General features: G+C 37.9%; 1 protein-coding gene across 5 annotated transcripts in view; it reads right to left on the bottom strand.

Moving 5' to 3' along the window:
• Nucleotides 1–5,150: 5,150 nt before the first annotated feature.
• Nucleotides 5,151–20,004, bottom strand: part of arhgap33 (Rho GTPase activating protein 33) — a 123,742-nt gene continuing 108,888 nt past the window's right edge. For all 5 annotated transcript variants that reach the window (XM_028823817.2, XM_028823822.2, XM_028823818.2 and 2 more), the window contains 6 exons: nucleotides 17,172–17,370; nucleotides 16,292–16,422; nucleotides 14,024–14,098; nucleotides 12,207–12,995; nucleotides 11,275–11,636; nucleotides 5,151–10,509 (listed from right to left, as the gene is read on the bottom strand). In XM_028823817.2, coding sequence (XP_028679650.2) covers nucleotides 8,080–10,509; nucleotides 11,275–11,636; nucleotides 12,207–12,995; nucleotides 14,024–14,098; nucleotides 16,292–16,422; nucleotides 17,172–17,370 — 3,986 coding nt within the window. In that variant the 3' untranslated portion in view covers nucleotides 5,151–8,079. The remainder of the gene's footprint in view (nucleotides 10,510–11,274; nucleotides 11,637–12,206; nucleotides 12,996–14,023; nucleotides 14,099–16,291; nucleotides 16,423–17,171; nucleotides 17,371–20,004) is intronic.

Here is a 20,004-nt window from a genome sequence, read left to right as displayed (position 1 = left end):
AATGTAATTGTTGAAGGAACAAAAACAACTAGGTAAATAAAAAATCATCAATGATAGAAAAATGACGGCTGTCAATAGTAAACATTCAACATCCATAAAAATATTCATAGGAAAATGAATGATGTTATTGACCACTTAGCACAAAAGAATAACTGACCCAAATAAAAGCTACCCCTCTCAGATTATATTAAGCAAACTTCATTAGTATCATACACACTGCTGCCAAATAAATCAAAAACTCATACTGACTTTTTGCCTCCATACTATGCTAGCGTGGACAGCACCAGATAAAGACTTTGTAGAATTTCTGAATCACATCCCTTGAATGAAGTGTCCTTAAGATGGGGTTATGTAGATTTTAACCTGGGGATAGACAATGGAGAAAAAATTATTTAGTTACTGGACAGAAGAAAATAATCTGTAGGTGGAGATTAAATGTCTGTACGGTTTTGCTCAAGTGCCGGGGCCGGCCAGGCTTAATGTAGTCTGGTTGGGTCTCTGCAGGCCCCAGCACAAAGCAATCTGATAACAGGACGATTCCCGATAAATGATAAAGTCCATTTACAACGTGAAAACAAAATGCTTTTAGACCAATTAACACAAAAACAAGATGTTTTAATAGTCAGAATTTAAAGCCAGCAATCTTTATCAGTGTACACTAGTCTGACAGAAGATTCCTTTATCGGTTAAAAAAAAACCCAAAAAGGATCAGATTTTCAGCCTGCAAAATGACAAAGGGATTGCATTTAGAAAAGGATAAAGCTACAAGTGTTTCTGTAATCTACATGTTATGAAGTACACCAGAGATCTCTAAAACTCTGGTCCTGGAGGACTGCAGGTTTTCATTCTCACCCTTTTCTTAATTAGTAACCTGTTTTTGCTACCCATTAACTTCTTTTAAATTCATTTTAATTGACTTATTTTTTAAGATTTGTTTCCTGGAATTTTTTCATCGTTCCCCTGAATTGCTTCATTTCTTTTCTCAGACAGAAATGAAATGTGAAGTGAGTGAGCCAACAGAAGACCAACTAAGTCAGGGCCTCAAACTCCAACCAATTGCTTAATTAGGTGCCAAGTCTTGTCGTTAATTAAACCTGTTTATTGATTCCATGGTTTGTTGCTGCTCTCATTGAAAATATCTGCTATTGAACAAAATTGATGATTTTTTCCTTTACTTTTCTAAGAGCTCTGTCAAAATGTTTTGGGGACCTGAGCAGATCGACCTTCCTGAAACCTCCACCCTTTTTATTTTTAGATACTGTATGATGGTCACGGTTTGATGGTCCTGTTTTGGCTCATTTTGTATCTCATTATTGCTTGGCTGCTAATTAAGGAAAATGAAATAATTGAGGGGGTCTGAGTCTTTATAATAATAATGATAATTCATTACATTTCTATAGCGCTTTTCTCAGTACTCAAAGCACTATCCACACAGGGAGGAACCGGGGAGCGAACCCACAATCTTCCACAGTCTCCTTACTGCAAAGCAGCAGCACTACCACTGCCTCGCGAGCAAGTCATATAAAATTAATTCAAAAGAAGTTAACAGCAAAAACAGGTCACTAATTAAGAAAAGGGTTAGAATGAAAACCTGCAGCTCTCCAGGACCAGAGTCCTTGAAGTCCACCATATTAAAAATTACAAAAATTAAAAACAGACTGCCAGGGTGTCAAAGATCTGCTAAGGAAATGGACTTGTTTTAATATGGCTGTAGGTTCTAAAGTTAGAATATGCACATTTTATGTTTAGAAAAAAGTGTGTGTAATCTAACTAACCTATATAGTCTGTACAAATGTGCATCCACATAAAACAAGCTAGGACGGGGGCTGCATAAAACTTACCTTACTGATATTACCATTCTTTTTGGTTAATTTTTTTTGTTCTTTATTTGCCTTATACAATTTCTTGTATTAGGAATTTGTTAGTTTTCGCATACCCCTTGGGGTCAGAGCGCAGGGTCAGCCATTGTACAGCGCCCCTAGAGCAATTACAGGTTAAGGGTCTTGCTCAAGGGCCCAGCAGAGTAGGATCTCTTTTGGCGGTGACGGGGTCAAACAGGCTGATGTATATCCCCGCCACAATTGGCATACAACAAGAATGAATTCAGACCAGTCTGGGTTTTCCAGTTAAATTAACATAAAAGCAGGTCCTTGGATTGTTGAAAGAACACATACTACAGAATGCCTCCCAACATGCATAAGGCAGCAATGTTACAGGTTGCACCTCCACACCATCTGTTGGATTTACTATACATAAATGATGTGCACTTTCAGGCTTCATGATGGCCCAGTGGAATGTGCAGCATCCTCAAGCCCCTGTGACACCCAGTTAAATGAACTGGGTCTTGGAATATTTTGTTACATTGCTTGCAAGCAAGGACTTTGAAGTATCCACAAGAGACGCCGGCTCCCTCTTGTGGTTATGTGTGAACGATGCTCAAGTTTTAGTAACCAGCTTTCAGTTACTTTGCATTTGACTGGGCTCCTGAGAACCAAATAAGAAAAGATGATTTTAGGCAGATCTGACAGTAGCTCTTAAAAGTTTATTCCAACAATCTGAATATGGAGATTTTCAAGATGCCCAACGTGCACCGCAGACATGAAAATAGTGCATACAAGCAGTATGAAAAACAGTACAGGGAAAAAAGAAACAGTACTTTAGTGTAAATTTCATTAAATTTAGTGATACTGCAGGAAATCACACAGATTGTACTGTACAATAATAAAGAATAAAAAACATTACCTTGCATATTTATTATTAGTAGTAAAATGAACAAGAAATTGATTGCAGTGCACAATTTAAATGATATTTAATATGAAACTAAACACATTGGGTGAAATGAAGTAAACAAGCTGCATAGGCAGACAGACAGACTAGCACAGGGGCTACTTAATGAATCTGTGCACTTTGACCTTGTGTGTTTGTGCACGTTTCGAGTGTGTGCATTTCTTTCTATGGTAGGACCAACACCCTGTTAGCTATTTTCACTTATAAATGTCTTTCGAGTGTGTGTGTACATGTATCTTGATATATAATACGCTACCGTGGCTGTTGCAAACTTCCTTTGCATGGAGAACCAATAGACTATGGAATAAGTAGTTGGGTAGATGGTATGACTTTCGGGATCTTCAAAAACCTCGACTGGGTATCCCTTTGGAAGGTGGGCTGAATTTGACATTTAGGCTTTTTCAGTGGCGCCATAAAATCTAATGGCATCTTACTGTATCTTCTTCTATAATACGCTACCGTGGATGTTCGTTTGTCTGTCCAGGATTTTAAATCACCTGTAGCTCGCAAACTGTTTGACTTATTGACCTGAAATTTGGTACACATATACTACATGACCTCTACTATTCGCTTTGGCGGTGATTACTGACCTCCAAGGTTATTCCTCTTTTTACTTTATTTTATTGTAGAATCAACTCTTGGTAGTGGCCAGCAGGGTAGTGCATGCGTACGGGCGCTGTTCTGATCCCTAACACCTTTGCCGTCTCTTCCTCTACCTCTTCATATCTTATATCATTCTCGAGGCAGATTGAAACTTTAGTGTCAGCATAAGTGAAAAATTAAGGACAACGTACTAAGCAATTGCAACACAAACACTGACTTAATCAGTTTTAATGCGAAAAGATGCTGACGAAAGAAGAGAAGAAGTGGGCCGCTAGGGTGGAGAAAAGAAGTGCTGCTCAGGAAGGAACAAGCGCATCAACCTCTGAGCAAACGAATGCTAAACGTACAGTGAAAGAGGAGGAAAAGTATAAGTCAGGTGTATTCACTGCACTTTGTGTAGTGTGCCGTTACTGGCATTTAAATAGATTAAGTAAATGAGCAAGATTCAAAGCACCTGAGCTCCTTCAGCTGTTTGGCAGGCACGGATTATGGTACCAGATCATGGTGGTAAAGCAGGAGCTGAGTCTAAAGACAAAGCTCTCAGTTTACCAGTTGATCTACGTACATCTCTGTCCACACCTATGGTTATGACCAAGAATGAGATTGTGAATACACGTGCCAGAATTGAGATCTGTTTACAGAGTGACCAGGCTGACACTCCGTGACAGGGTGGTGAGAAGCTCAGCTCAGAATGGAGTCGCTGCTCCTCTGGATCAAGAACAGCCAGTTCAGGTGGTTTTGGGCATGTCATAAGAATGTTTCTTGGGTGGCTCACCTAGAGCTGCTCTGGGCATGTTGCACTGGGCAGACCCTGCAGCAGACCCAGGAAATGCTGAAGGGATTATGTATGGCTTAGGAATGCCTGGGAAGTCTCCAGGAAGAGACAGCGAGTGAGAAGTCTGGGTTGACCTGCTGCCACCTCACCAGTAGAAGCGGATAAGAAGATGAGATGCATCTCAAAAAGTGTTAATACAAAATTTTTACAAATCAATAGGCCTGGTTATATCGCTAAACACAGCAGACTGCAAAAAAAATTCTTGTTAAATTAAACCATTTCTATGGTGTTTTTGTTGGACATACAGTAGGTCAAGCCATTTTTGAAGGATACAGGGTAAGTACCAGACAAAAACAACAGGACCGGAGCCTGTTAGTAAGGCAAGCACAACACAAATTTGTTTGAAGATATGGTAAAATGTTTATGGACGTCATCATCAGTAGATCTCAGTACTTAGAGCGAATATCTCGTAAACCACTTTGCTAGGATGTGGTCACTCAGGAGCTCTACACGACTCAAAACAACGCATCATTTTCCAACAAAAATCGTAAATTTTAAAATGTGAAAATTTCAATTTTCTCACAGTGACCCATACATAAACCATGCTTAAGGTATTTTTTTCCTTGACGTTATGAATATTACAGAATCCAAATCTGAACTTAAATTGAATTTTTGACCCTATCAACAACCTTTAATTTACATGGAAGTAAAACAAGAAACCTGTCACATGATGACAGGAGAAGGAAAATATTTTGCTTTTTTGTCTTAACATTAGTGACCCCGGAACCAGCAACTAATAAAAAACAACAGTTCATCTTAACAGACTGATTTATTTTTGTTAAACTTATAAATTAGATTTTATAAACACTTCTTTTGCAGGTATTCACATTTCACAAAACTGTGTCATGCAATCTATTCTTTCCATTATAAAAATATTAGAAAATTAGCTTTCAAATTAAAAAGAAAAAAAAAAACTTCATAGAAAATAAAGAACAGGCTGTAAATTAGGTGAATCAGCAACACATTAGACTGCGGACAGCAGTGCAATTTATCCCCTCTCCCAACAAAGCAGAGGGCTTTAACAGGCACTCACCAATTTATTAAAGTCCACTGCAGACTTGCCGGTTAACTTCTTTTTTAGACCAGTAAGGTACACAAGCTATTTAATGTATACATGCAGCCAAAGGAAAGCAAAATGCTAAAACCCCTCAGAAATGCCTAAAATGAATGAACATTTGCAATTATATCATCAAAGAGGGGAAAACTGTTTCATACTGCATAGGTCAAACCACACGGCACACACCCAAGTAAAGCCCACGTAAAATTCCATTTTTTCCCTACAAGGTTTTTTTTTTGGGAGTTTTTCCTTGTCTTCTTAGAGAGTCAAGGCTGGGGGGCTGTCAAGAGGCAGGGCCTGCTAAAGCCTGTTGCGGCACTTCTTGTGTGATTTTGGACTACACAAAAATAATTGTATTGCATTGTAAAACTGGGAGTTTTTGATAAAAGATTAGTAAAGTACCATAAATCGTTTGACTTCCTTTGGCAAACCTCCTCATAATTGAATCAAGTCATTTTGTCATCAAGTAATTTCATATAATAGTAAAACTCAGTATTAATCAAGGACTGCTTTCTCTGAATTCAGTTTTTTATTAGGGAACAATTTTTAATCGGAAAAATGAGCCAAAATGCAATTAATGGAGTTAAAATTAAAACTTTCTGCAACCTAAACTGAGAATGTTCTGTAAAAGCAAACATTTGCATTCCTTATGTACAATTTCAAAACTAATTGCTTTGATTATCCAATAGTTTGAGTGAATCGGAGAGGTTTTAAATCGGTTGTAGTACTAGTTTAAGGAGCATTTAGCATTTTTGGTTGGCATAGGTCAAGGAGTTATTTGTTTCCACGTTTGAAAGTGCTACTTACCATTGCATGGAGTGAATTTCACCCTGACAACATTACAAACTGCCAAACAGCAGTATTTGCATTTTTACTTTTTTCACAAAACATTAAAAACGAATAAGTTTTAGTACAAGTAAAAACCTCTAAAATACACTATATATTACACTGTATTAAATAAGAGACTAAATTGTGCTAGTGGTCAATGCAAATAAAAAAATAATAAAAGTGAAGGGTTTTACATTGTAAGGCAAATGATAGGAATCTCAAGTCATGTTTTGGACTCTTACTCTCGGTTAGAAATGAAAAAAACAATCATAAGACATCATCATTTTAATAGGTGGGTTTCTGCTTTTTCTTAACCAACAGGTTTTCAAATTCACAGTCAAGTCCCACGCTTTTATGTGAAATACAAAAAGGGATTAATTCTTACTCCTAAAGTGAGCCACAATACTCTGCAGATATGAACAGAAGAAAGCATGCCACACACACTTTGTCGTCTGCCATAAAGATATTCCAACCCTGTGATTTTGTGCCACATAAAATTCTTTCGAAACTCCTATGCTATCATAATGTACACTTTCCCTGAATTTGAGTTATCAAGTTTAGTTTTATTGGTTTGTAATGCCGTCCCTTCCACACCAAGCTGCAGAAATGCACAAAAAAATAAAAAGCAAGAAAATAAAAAAGCCTTTTGGTTATACACCCTCTGCTTCTTGGAAAAAAAACCCCAGGTTCACAAGTGCATTTTCTTGTCTATTTACAGTCTTGATGATAAAAAATAATCACACATGATTACATTAGAATCACAAAAGCTGATGAGCACACTACACACCTGTAATTGCACACAACAGCAAGTGAGAAGAGTAAAACATCAAAATATACATTGTTGTCTCACAAAGACATTTCTCTTTCTTATGGCAAATGCAGGTCTTTAAGAATACAAGTTCACAGTTCGTTACAGTTGAGAATTAATTTTAAAATTCTATTCATAATCTAGAACATTTAGTCAGGTGAAATAGCATAGGCTATCTTCTCTAGCACATTGTCTTCCCTGCTTAACCAAATAAATAAATATTTTTCGTAAAAAACAAAGCCAAAAAAAAAAAAAAAACACTGAAATTTAAAAATCATATGCAAGATTTTCCCCAAAAATGATTTGGCTTCACAATACATTACTGTATCCACACGTTGTGTTATCTATTGAGATGTAAGAGGCTCAGTACTATTTTTTAGGGTTATATTTAAAAGTAAAAATTTAAATAAATTAAAACCGCCAAAAATCAAGCATTGATAATTGTTGTCAATACCTCAGACAGCATAAGCAGGGTAATTCATGTGACTGTTAACATAATAAACTAGTGCTTTGCTAAAAATTAAAAGTGAGTGCAAGAAACAAAGGGACGTTAAGTGGAAAAAAAAAATTAATTCCAAAAGGAAGAATTGCTTCCTTTTAATGTGCTTTTTTTTATCATCAAGGTCTACATAATTATTAAAACAAGTCAGTAATACTGATACACATAATATTGTATTAAAAATAACAATAAAACTAAACATTTGGGACATTTACATATTTTTCTACTTTACAGTAGTCTTTCAATAAGGTGAAGAAGCAGCTTTATGTAAGGCAATTGTTTAGATAGGAGAACAAATATCACCAATGTACTGTAGATTTGAGAATGGCATTCCGAATATATCACTCCATACTCCTGCCTGCTTACACATGATTTTTAAACTAGGGATTGTAGAGAGCTGCCATCTATGGGTTCATTTATTATAATACATTAAATGGAATGTATTTCCACCACTAAGAGAGGTATCCACACCGCAAACTCAACAGTTTAGCACAAGGTTTACTTGCCAGTTAGGTAGTATAGTTATTTGAAAAGTAGGCAAACAGTGGCACAAGCCAGGAGATACTACATTTACTTAAGACATCATTCTGGTCATTTTTACCCTCACAATACAGTCAGTGTGCACACTCCATAAAATTTCCATAATGTGGGATTTCAGATTCTCAGCAGTAGCTCCTAGTTTGCCCTTCAGTGTGCACTGTCCAGTTTGCTGCTGGCAGGCTGCCTTGCCGTACAATGCCTGCTTGTGATCGGTGGGAGGGGCGAAATGTTGGGTCCAAAGCTGGGACAATCACGTCCCTCCTGTGCACATTGCCTTGATGGTTACTGAATGGGAAAGAAGGCGACTGCAACTGGTAGGAACTGTAATGACCAGCTATTACAGGGAATCCTCCAGGACCGTAACCTATTTGAGCTTGAGGTACTTGCGGTGACCCAGACATAGTCAAGGAGAGATGTGCCAGATTTGAGGGAGGAACGCTGAAATTTGGATCATGTGCCGACATGGAAACTTGAAACTGTTTTGAATATGCAGGTTTTGCACTTATCTCCTGCTGCCTTGTACAGTAGTAGGAGCTGTGTTCATCCAAACTAGAATGAGGAACAAACACAGGTGGAGAGTGTGTTATAAACTGCTGGGCTGCCCTATAGAACTTGAGAATTTGATCTCCAGATGGCATAACATCAAATGACTGACGATAGTGTCCTCCAGAAGTGGAGGATCGCCTTAAAGACTCTGGATGAAGACCAAGAATATTCCTTGGAGCCAGCGGCATGCCTTCCCATTGTGGTTTTGAATTTTCTGTGCTACACATGTCTATCCCAGACTTCCTTTGAGGCTGAGCTGTTGAAGGCAACTCAGGTGCTGGCAAAGGACAAATGGAATGTACACAAGCCACATCTGCGGGACTTACTGGGTCTTTTTTACCTTTATCCACTTCTTTTGGACTTTCAGCCCTGGTGCTTCCAGGGTCAGATCTACTTCTGACGTGAATTACCTCTGGGCCTACCATTTCCTGACCCATAGATGCAGACATGTTATCATACTGAGAAATCACAGGCCGGCTAGCTCCTTGGAAAGAGCCAGCTGACTGATTAATGGACTCTCGTTCTAAATTATACTCATCCAAATCTGGCGAAATATTTGTACTGGCTCTTTCACTTGGACCTTCCGGTGGGGTGGGATCCGACTGGTGGTTTTCGTGATCACCATCAAGGTTAGTAGTTGCCCAGGTTTTCCCTGATTTGAAAGGAAAATTGACATAAATGGGTTCCTGATTTTCCTGTGAACTCAGGAGCTTTGTTGGTATCACCGAAGTTCGGGTTCGAGGAACTTGAGTTTGAATGTCTTGTTGTATCCTAGAACTGCTTTCTACTGTGGCTCCTGCATCAATGTATCTATAACACACCTTACCATTTTCGAAGTAGGGGTGAAGCTGTGAAGTGCTGATATCTGTAGGTGTTGAACCCTGCATTCTGTACAGCTTTCTCTGGTAAGCTACAGGATCTTGATTAGGGGGCACCTCCGTACGAGACATGGGAACCATCCTAAAAGGACCAGAAAACTGCTGTGGAATGTGATCATGAGGAGTATTAGAATAGTGTGGACCAGCTGACCGCAAGTAACCAGATGCACCAGCTTGACCAGACGGTGATTGTTCCATATTGAACTTCATGTTTGATTGAATACCAGTCCAAAGATGGGGTCTCACTGACAGACTAAAATTCCTTAAATGTCGGTCTGCCATTACATGTTCATGTCCTGATCTGATTGGGTGGTTGGAGCCTCCATCAAATCTCATCTGGTTCTCAGCATTCTGATGAATATATCTGTGATCTGGTGGAACCTGTGGCTCTGATGCAATTTCGTAATAAAAGTTTTCTGACTGGTTTGCCATGATCTCTGGATTGGGATTATTGATGGATCTGTCTTCATAACCCTGCACATATGTACCAAGGTTACCTGACCGATGATCTGAATTAATTTGGGATTTGGGTTTAACATGGCATATTTTATCTGAATCATTTCTGAGAAAGGGTGGTGGTTGTGTTGACTGAGATGTAAGCAGCATCCTAGATTTTTTCTGGTCTAAAGACTTCTTGGAGTAACTTTCACCCCGAGATGGCAAACATTGTGTTATCATGATGTCTGTTGGTTTCGGTGGTAGTTTGGGGCGGGTGGGTTGAAATTCTTTCAAAGATGTGCTGCTATGCACAGCCGGAGTGCTCTCAGATTTAGAATGTTGGAAGCGTTGGAGGTTAGCAGGCTTAGGAGGTGGAACTGGGTGCTTACTATGAAGATGGGGGGCTGAATACTGTCGAGTATAGGTTGGAACCTTTTTTCGTATAAGAAACTGTTTTGTGGCATCCATCCAAGCCTCTCCGGCTATTGAAGCAGAATGCTGATTCAAAACATCTGGCGGTTTATCCTGTGGCTGACATGCAGCACTGGCCATGACAGAAGGAATTGTAAGTTGCTGAGGTTTATGAAGGGGTCGAGAGTCAGTTTCGCCAGATGAGCTGCTGGTCGAGACCTCTGATCCCGAAGCCGCTGAATCAGAAAGAGAAGTCTGAGAAGAAATAGCACCAGTTTCCTGGATGGAGTATAAAAAAAGGCGAAGAGAATTAGTATGGCCTCATGTCTTTTAAGGCCTTTGAAATGCAGAGAGTACTTCAGAAATAGATCTACTTTAATATTAGTATTTATATTACATTTTTTAAGAAGCTTAGACATCTCAGAAACCACTTAAGTGCCTTTTTTCCTACACACATACTATAATCGTGTATAAAAATAAAACTACAATAAAGAAAAACTGTATTCTTATATATCATGGTTAGAGTGCTACACAGATTTTCAAGGTGTAAAAAACACAACAATAAATAGAACATCAAAAACCTTTATAATATGTTAGAATGCAGGATAATCTTTATTTGAAGAAAATTAACTTCCATTTAAGTCTTAAAAGTAAAAACCTTGCTGACTAAGGAAAGTATGCCACCCAAACTTGTGAGAATGCGCACATTTCACACAGATACTGGCCATGTCTCTACATGCTATAAGACAACACCAGCTTAATAACTAATGCTACACTGTGATGGCCTACCAACAGGCACCATTTCAATAAATATCTGTATAAAATAAACAAAAACCATGAAAAATAATATTCTGATCACACAAATTATATTCTTTTATTATAAAAAATTGGTCACCGTGCTTTAGTGATGGTTTCCATCTGTCAAGTCAAGTGGTTTTATTGTCATACCATCCATATATACTATTGCTGTTATATCTACCAAGGTCAAGTGTACAAAATTCATTTGCCATAAAAAGGTTGACTATTACCACACCCAAGGTTTACCTGAACTCGATGACTTGGGGAGAGTTGCTGACCATCCACAGTTTCTTTCTCATGTGATGCCTGACTCACTTTTTCAGGTTTCCAGACAGACAAAGGGCGAACAGTTGAGTAGATGGCATTGGTTGCTGAAGGAGGGCAATCACTGGAGTCCATCGATACAGACCTCATGAACTGAGTTTCTAAGGGAATGCCCGAGCTACCACTATCAGCTGGACGATTTTCTCGTAAGCCAGTAGTACCACGGTTTTGTTTTATTGCTTTATTCGCACTTTCAGTCAAGGCCAAAGCCATTAGGCGAGCAGGGTTTTTTGGAGGAGGTGGTGGGGGCACTTGATGATTTAGAGACGATGAAGGCAAGAGACCTAGTTACAAAGGACAAAAATCAAAAGAATAACAAAGTTTAAACTAGTCTTTACAGGTATGGATTCTAAAAATAAAATAAATTACAAATGTCAACAGTAATGCAGTCATTTCAAAAAATCAGAATATTAGAAACTTATGGACCATTGCGAAAACTTTGCTATAGTTTTAAGCTGTTGCTCTAAATGCTCATTTATGACACAGTACATAAACATTACTGAATGTTGGGAACTACTTGTCTCTTCTAGGAAACCTCAATGGTAATAACTCTATACTGTTGTACAAGTCAGTAAGTGATAGAATTCTGAACCTACAGTTCAGACCTGAAATTCACCATTTTAAAAAAAAAAAAAAAAAGGAGGAGTACAAGTAGGATTATCCATAAATAATGCTTATTAATGGCAACCACAAACTCATCCCCCCCATCCACCTTCCAACCTGCTTCCTTGTTAAGGTTATTGAGAAGCAAGCATTGGGTGCAGTTGATCACCATGCATAACCACCAACACATTGAACTAAAATAACGCTGAATCAAAGCAATTTATTGGAAAGTAAAACAATGTGCATCATACCTGCTTGCAGTGGAGGCCGATCTGCTGTGTGGGAATGATCAGAGAGATAGGAATGGAGAGATTGGCCTTTAAACTTTCCTGAATCAAAGGAAAGTTTGTTCTTGATTTCTTGCTGGCAGCTCTCTGTAAGTTGAATATCACAAGACTTTAAGAGCATAGAGATCATCTGAGGCTGCTGGGGGGGTGCACAAGCACTCTGGAACTCCCCTGCTCTTCCACCAATCATCTCAAGGACTTTAGCTGGAACAGATATTGCGACAGGATCAGAGATATCCATGGGTAGGGACTTAGTTCCTTTAGGAGAAAGAGCATGAACCACCTTCTTTGTAAAAGATGTTGATTTTCCAGGCTTCTCATGAATAGGGCTTGTAACATCTGAACCTTGTGGTAAAGCCTTCACGACAGATGAAGTCCTATGCTGACAGTATGACTGAGCTCGCTGAGAATGAAGGGCAGTGCTACCTTTTCTCACAAGAATTTCAGAGTGATTTAGCAGAGAATCTGGGTCTTCGGTTACAGGCCTCTGGAAACCTAAATGATAGGGGGGTGGATTTAAATCTAACCCATTTTCATCAGAGTAAGTAGGACTGAAATCCATTTCATCTTCAGTCATCCAAAGTGAGGCCTCATTGGAGAAGTCAGGCAACATATAGATGCCCTCTGGGTCCTCTATGTGAACACTGTCATAAGAACGGCAATGCTTCAGTGAAGATACTTCTGTTTCCATGGTAATAGAGAGGGCATCACTACTAGAACGAGGCCGGCGGAGACGATGAAGTCTTGATAGGCCTATTTAAAAAATAAAATGAAGACAGACAATAAATAAACACACACAGTAACAGAAATCATGTTTAAAAGTGTACTTTATATTTAGACAGAAGGAGGTCCTCTAACAACATTAATATTTTAATTCAGAAGTTTTGAGCATAACTTGATAATGAAAACTGCTATTATTTTAAAAACTTAACATGATTTGAAGGGTCCGTTTTCATTACAGGGTTGCGGTGATTTGAAGACTTTCTTGGCTGCACAGGGTGCAAACCAGGAAGCAGCTTTTGAGATTCCCCCTCCCTCAGCACTGCCTCTACTTGTTAAAATGTAGTCAACTGATTGAAGGCAGTGCCTTTGACACAACATACAATCAGCTACACAGTTGATACAGTTCCTTCTTCTACCTTGTTTTTCTTTTTTACTGAAGGAAAAACTATCACTTTTATACCATTACTAGCCGTCCCTCGTGGCTCTGCCCACTTAGAAGTGAAACAGGACAGCGAAGATGGTCCTGCCCGGCTCCCTACTCCTGATGTTATGCTTCCCCCTCACCTAGGCCCGCAGCTTCTGTCTCGGATTAGCGCAAATATATCGCTCTTGCTAGTGAACTATGATTCTTAGCGCAAAGAGAGAAGTCGCAAAATCATCTGGAATGTTCAAGCAAAATTATAGAAAAAAAAAAAAAAAGATCTAAATATGTTAAGTAGTTCTCTCGTTCGCTAGCTGAATGAATACAAGATACATCCGGAGGCTGGCGCATGAGTGAGGAGGGCCCTGCCCCCCTCCCCTGGGCCCGTTGCATCTCTCCCTTGGATTCATGCATATAAATTGGTACCTCAAGCGAACTATGATACTTCGTGTGATGAGAGATGTCTCGAAATCAACCAGAATGTTCAAGCAAATTATAGAAAAAAAAAAAACAAAAACCTGATCTAAATATCTAAATCCGTTAAATAGTTCTCGTAGCTACAAAGAATGCTACTTAGAAATTTCCATTCGTTTCTAAAATATTCGATATATCAAAGCAAACGTATACATTTTCTTACCAGCAGTGCTGTGCTGAGAACACAAGGATTCTTCGCTTCTAGCTGATCTCAAAGTCACAGTCTCGATACCTGATCCTGAAATACAAAAATTGTTAATTAAGAAAATCAAATAGTGGATTTGCATATAAAATGATGCATCATTTAAAAAAAAGAATACAGTAATTGTATCTTTAACATGTGTCACACACGTGCAATTAGGAGGGAGCTGACTGGACCAAATGGAGGTCATTACCACCAGGCCAGGGGGTGTCGGGGTGCACTAAACCTACCTCTGTTATTTCTGCAGGCCAAATACGGGAAAACCTGCCTGAGTCAACATCAATGATGTCTATTCCGGTTCTGGCGCCCAGACTGATGCCACTTCCAGTTTTGGCTTATAAAGCCGCCACCTTTTCTAAGCTAAATCAGTTCAGTCTTGGAAGTCAAAGAGAGCACTACTACCTTCATTGGAATACCCATTTGCAGCCAGGGACAATATAAGGGTGGCTGCCCCAAACCTTTTTCGTGTGTCGAGACTTATTTTTTCACACATGGTAAACTTTATCAATGGCCCTATATTGATCATTTAAAAGAAAAAACATCTTTGAGGATGAGTGAAAATTACAATGGTAGTAATGGAAATGGAAAATTACTATGGTACACAGAAAACTTTGCAAAGGCCTTAGGCCACCTAAAAATGTTTTTAAAGCTAGTTACCAGAGCAGCAAGTGTTTATTTGCTAATTAAAATGCAATGTTACTGACACTAATTTCTAGTATATGCATTGAAATAATACAAAGTAACAAGAATGTCATTGTATTGGGTAGCCTCCCTTAGAATGCAAAATGGAAGCAATTATTTTTCAGTACAGTCCTGTACATTTTTTTTCAAGTAGTCCCATGTTTACTGTGGTGGGCTGGCACCCTGCCCAGGATTGTTTCCTGCCTTGTGCCCTGTGTTGGCTGGGATTGGCTCCAGCAGACCCCCGTGACCCTGTGTTCGGATTTAGCGGGTTGGACAATGGATGGATGGTTGGATAGTCCCATGTTTAATTCTTCTTTGCTTCCTGCAGGATTTACCATTACTTCCCTTTTGACTTTCAGGGTATTTTTCGTTCTTTTTCCATTCTCCATTCATCTGGTGCCATGCAGCTCCAGTTGTTGGGGTTAGCAGGTGGCCGATTTAATGCTGTTAGTGTTCTTAATTCTTTTTTTGTGAGGTTATCATGCCGAAAAATGTAGTTTTTGTCGAAAACGCCATTTTCTTCTTTTAGCACGATGAATCAAAATCGGTTTATAATTCTCAGCAGTCATTTTCCATCCATTCTGACCAGATCACATACGCAGTTGGCAAAAATGCACATTCCAACCATGGCAGAGCCACCACCACATTTCACAGAAGGATGTAGACAGGCATTCTTGACAACTCTTGTTCTGACATGCTGGAATCTTTGTGAATGAAGTATTTCAAACTTGGATTCAGTGCTGCATTGGACATTATGCCATGGATTATCACTCCATGCTTTACGGTATTTCATGTACTTCAATTTCTTCTGTGCGTTAACTTTCTGCAAGAATGGTTTCTTAGGCTCAACATGCCCTATAAAGCGGTTTCTATTAAAACTTCAGTGTCAGGTTACGGCTGGAAAATAAACACTTCAATAAATTTCCTCTGTCCCTTAAGGAAATGAACTTCAAGTACTGTTCAACAGATGCAAACACTTTTTGGACCTTCCACTGCATTTATTTTACTTGCCCAATGACTTCACGTTTCTTTATGAAAGCCTGAACACCATATCTTAAAAATGTCTTTTTTGTGCTATTGCTTGCTGTCTAGACTCGTTGATACAAAACTATGACTTTTTGTCTACCAAACTGGGTTACTATAGCTTAGCTACTATGAAAACTCTTCAAGGTAATTCTAGTAGAAGAAATTACCATTCAATAAACACATTTATTTGTTAAATTGCATTGCTAGTACATCATGTTTGGGTACTCACTACTTATATAAATCAGAGTCAGATGTGCTGCTAACACATATGTCGAACAGCATAAGAAGAGGCTTAGGAACCAAACCTATGTTGTTCTATCAATGTCTTACAAGAAATTGTTTCTCTTGAAGTATATAAACGTTGTATTTATTTTTATTTTATATAATATTTTTAAATGCAAATAAACTCTGCCCAGAGAGCTAGCTTTAATCACTGCTTTATTTTTTTTGGATGTTCAGTACACGTTAGATTATGGTTATAAAACAAACACAATAAAATATGTTCTATGGATTTCTCACCGGTTTCTGTCCGAGAAGACTGGAAGAGGGACCGAACCCTTGTTGGTTTCCTGCCACCTTGCTTCCCAATGGCAAAGAAAGCTTTCCAGCTTCCACCACCCGATTTACGTAGTTTCATACCACTCTTTCTCCTGTGGACATATTTAAATTTTACATGCAAACAATAAGACAAGTCCTGGCTAAATCATACTTAAGTTTATGTAGAGAATGTCTACAGTTGACAGGGCCATTACACAGCAATTACTTTAACATTGTTCCAGTGTTGGTGTGGTTTTCTCCAGATACTATATTTTCCTCTTTTATCCCCAAAAAACGTGGGGCTGGTTTCTGCCTTGCACACATCAGTGCAAAACATTTTCTTACTACCAACAATACAATTTTTTTTAAAATAAAGCAGAAAAATATATTATAAATAAATGAGACTATCGTTTGATTTAAAAACAGAAATCTCTTCCTGGATGTCTACTTGTTTTGCCCATATAATATATTACAAATTTAGAGGTGCTCTCCTTTCTAACAAAGTATTTGACTGTAATCTGCTACAAAGCTTATATTTTTATTAAATGTAGACGTATTTGTTGCAACTTTAATCAAAATGACTTTAATCACAAGTATATAATGCATCCCCCAATGCATATATCTGGCAGATTGACAGGTTAAGTGGGTTGGTTAGCTTCACACACACATTTAGTTATTGGTGAGGCTAAACTGACAACCTTGTGGTTTAAAATGCAACACCTTAGTCTTACCTTAATTAATGAATTATAATGTTTAAATCAGTGAACAGCAGTCTTTCTGGTTTGAAACAGCAACAAAAATCTCTCATGAAAATAATGGTGTTTAATGCTAATAATAATGCTACTAAGACTTTGGAAGATACCTTTCAGGTGGCATATCAAGGACTGTGTGATATTTTCCTTGAAAGCATACTGGACCTTCCCGTAGTCCAAGAATTCCACTTTGATCTGCACACAGAAGACTTGCTTGAGTCCTGGCTTGAGCCTCTTCCAAAGACAACAGCCGAGTTGACAGAGAGGAGACCATGAACGATTTTGGCCTTGTAAGGGATGGCTGTCCCGCTAATGAAAAAATGAATACATTAAAATGAATAACCTTAAAAATCAAGACACATGACTCGACTTCAGGCTAGCATACATATATAAGCAAAGGTTGACTCATTGATTTGTCAGCCTGTGTCTGTTACTTTAAAACTGAACAAAGCAGAAAAGCGAACAGCAATGATTGCCTTGATGTGAAATGCTGCATTATTGGTGCAAGAAAAATCATATCAGCAAAATAAGCACAGTAGCAAGCTGAGATGTGTTAATTGCTACCCGCAAGAACTGAAATTTAGGGAGTTAAACAAATAAAACTTTCTGAAATAATTCCTTTTAAATACAGTATAGCATGACTTAATAAAAATTGCAGTTTTAAAAACCGGTTGCAAATCATGAATACTTTTCCACTAATACATTAAAAGTTCTGGAAATTAATATAGAATTTTGGAAAAATACTAAAAGTTACATTGAGTGAAGAAGGCATCCGTCACCAATTCTGATATAATTTTGAAGTTTGCACAGATAATTAATGCACATCTTCTACTTATTTGGGATAATGTGCCTTTGTTGAGTATTAGCTGTTTAAAACTGAAAAATAAAAAATGAAAGCAGAATACTGTATATAAATATTTAAAGCCTTTCAAATTTATTATAAAATTATATATGCGGAAAAGCGTAACAGAGGGATTGAGTGCCCCTCGGTGGTTCGTCTAAGCAGTTGGGTCACAGGACAGGCACACAGACCTCAGCCTACATACACGTTCTGTTTTGACTGAAGGCATTCGAGCAGATAAGCTACCATCACAAAAGAACAGACCAAGGCTCTATGGTACTCGGACTCTAATGTGATCACTTCTTCTATTTTGTGGTTATGAAGAGAAGCAAGATTTATTTTATTTTAGGTATGAAAAATGTTAAAAGAGAGACATCCATCCATCCTCTTCCGCTTATCCGAGAAACAGATAGAGAGAGACAGAGAGTGAAATTTGCCATGTACTTAAACAAGTAGAAAATAATTTTAGTATTCTGTATAATATATTAGAACACTCTTTGACACCCGGGGTGTAGTCAATAATAACTTACAATTTAGGGTGAGGGCACAAGAAACTCCATGAACTGATCAATCAGTTGCAACTGTCATAAAATATATGGGGTGTGTAGGTGAAAACTGGAAAGGCCACTAAAGCTCCTTATTCATTTTCAGTCTGATCACAATACAACTACACTTTTCAAACTAAGTAAAAAAAAAAACCCACAAAATCAATGTCACTCATATTTTCATTTTCAAATAACTCTGACTCTGTGCAACAAATTAAAAGATCTTTTTCATAGTAAATTGTGGCCATATTTTAAGAAGAAACAGACCTAATGAGACAGTTTTAGAGACTTTCAGGATGCAAGCATAAAAAAAGGGACAGCTGAGAAAAAAAATAGGCCCAAAGCTACCCAAGTTAGAACAGTTAGCAACACAGGGCTTAATTAGTGTAGGCACATAACTTAATAGTTACCTGTTAGATGTTACTTAAATGCTGTCCACCTTGGATTGGGGAAAAATTGGGCAGGGAAGGGAGGAGAAAAGGAGAAAAAAAAAAAAGCAAAACAAGAAGTCTTTTGGCGAGACTTCCCGTAGAATATTAGTTAACGTAGTTAATTAAGAATTTGGGTAAATATCAGTGAGTCTGGCTTTGAGTAAAAAGAAACAAGCAGACAGGTTATTTAAGGAGAACTGATATCTTAAATACACAAGTTTACATCTTTTCGATATTACAACCCAAGTCTGACATGAGAAACCTCTGTCATACTGTATTAGTCTTCACTGCTGCCAGCTTCAAAATTTTGTGCATCTGATTAGACAAGAAACAGTACCTAAAGACACTGGTGCTGGACAAATAAAACCCCTATTAACGATTTATTCTTAATAAGCTACCAGTTAAGGGATATGACAGATGATTCTCTTTATGAACATTGAAGGAATCCAGGATCCAGCATAAGTGTGTCAGAATAACAACAGTTAGCTCAAATGGTAAATTTTAAGCATCTTGATATAGTATTTCAAAGGGTCCAATAAAATGTAAACATTTTGGCAGGGGAAGATGGCAGGGATCCTTCCTATTATTTTTAAACTAATATTAAATATTTTATGCCATTAAGTATGTGCCCCCAATCCAAAAAACAAATTCTTACGGCATTTGAAAGCTACTGCATACACGTAGTACAGCGCTAGAGACAACTAAATGTACTTACAGTTAAGTAGGATAATTATTAGTGTTACTGCATATGGAATTTCATGTAATTTTTATATTAACGTATTATTCAGTTGTACAGGATAATGAGATATTTTGAAAAACATTAATTTCTTAAAACTTTGAAAAGATAAGAAAAGCAGATATAGTACATTTATCGTTTGGAAGTTTGATGTAGCAAAAAAAAAAAAATGAAATATTTATCTGCTTATATCCACAGTACTCTGAAAAGAATGATAGCAAAGCTTAGGGCAAAGTTAAAGGCTCCCTATATGTGGCTTCATAACAATTCTAGCTTTTCAGTTCAAGTGTTCAAAGTCATCATTTGCAAATCTGTCAATGACGATTAAAATAAAAAAAAGTCAACTTATTTTCGTTAGTCTTTTTTGCTTTCAGTGTCTGTTAAAATATT

The sequence above is a fragment of the Erpetoichthys calabaricus genome, chromosome 17 (assembly GCF_900747795.2).
Source record: "Erpetoichthys calabaricus chromosome 17, fErpCal1.3, whole genome shotgun sequence".
Lineage (NCBI taxonomy): Eukaryota > Metazoa > Chordata > Cladistia > Polypteriformes > Polypteridae > Erpetoichthys > Erpetoichthys calabaricus.
Note: the sequence above shows the minus strand (reverse complement) of the source record. Positions and strands in the feature narration are given on the sequence as shown.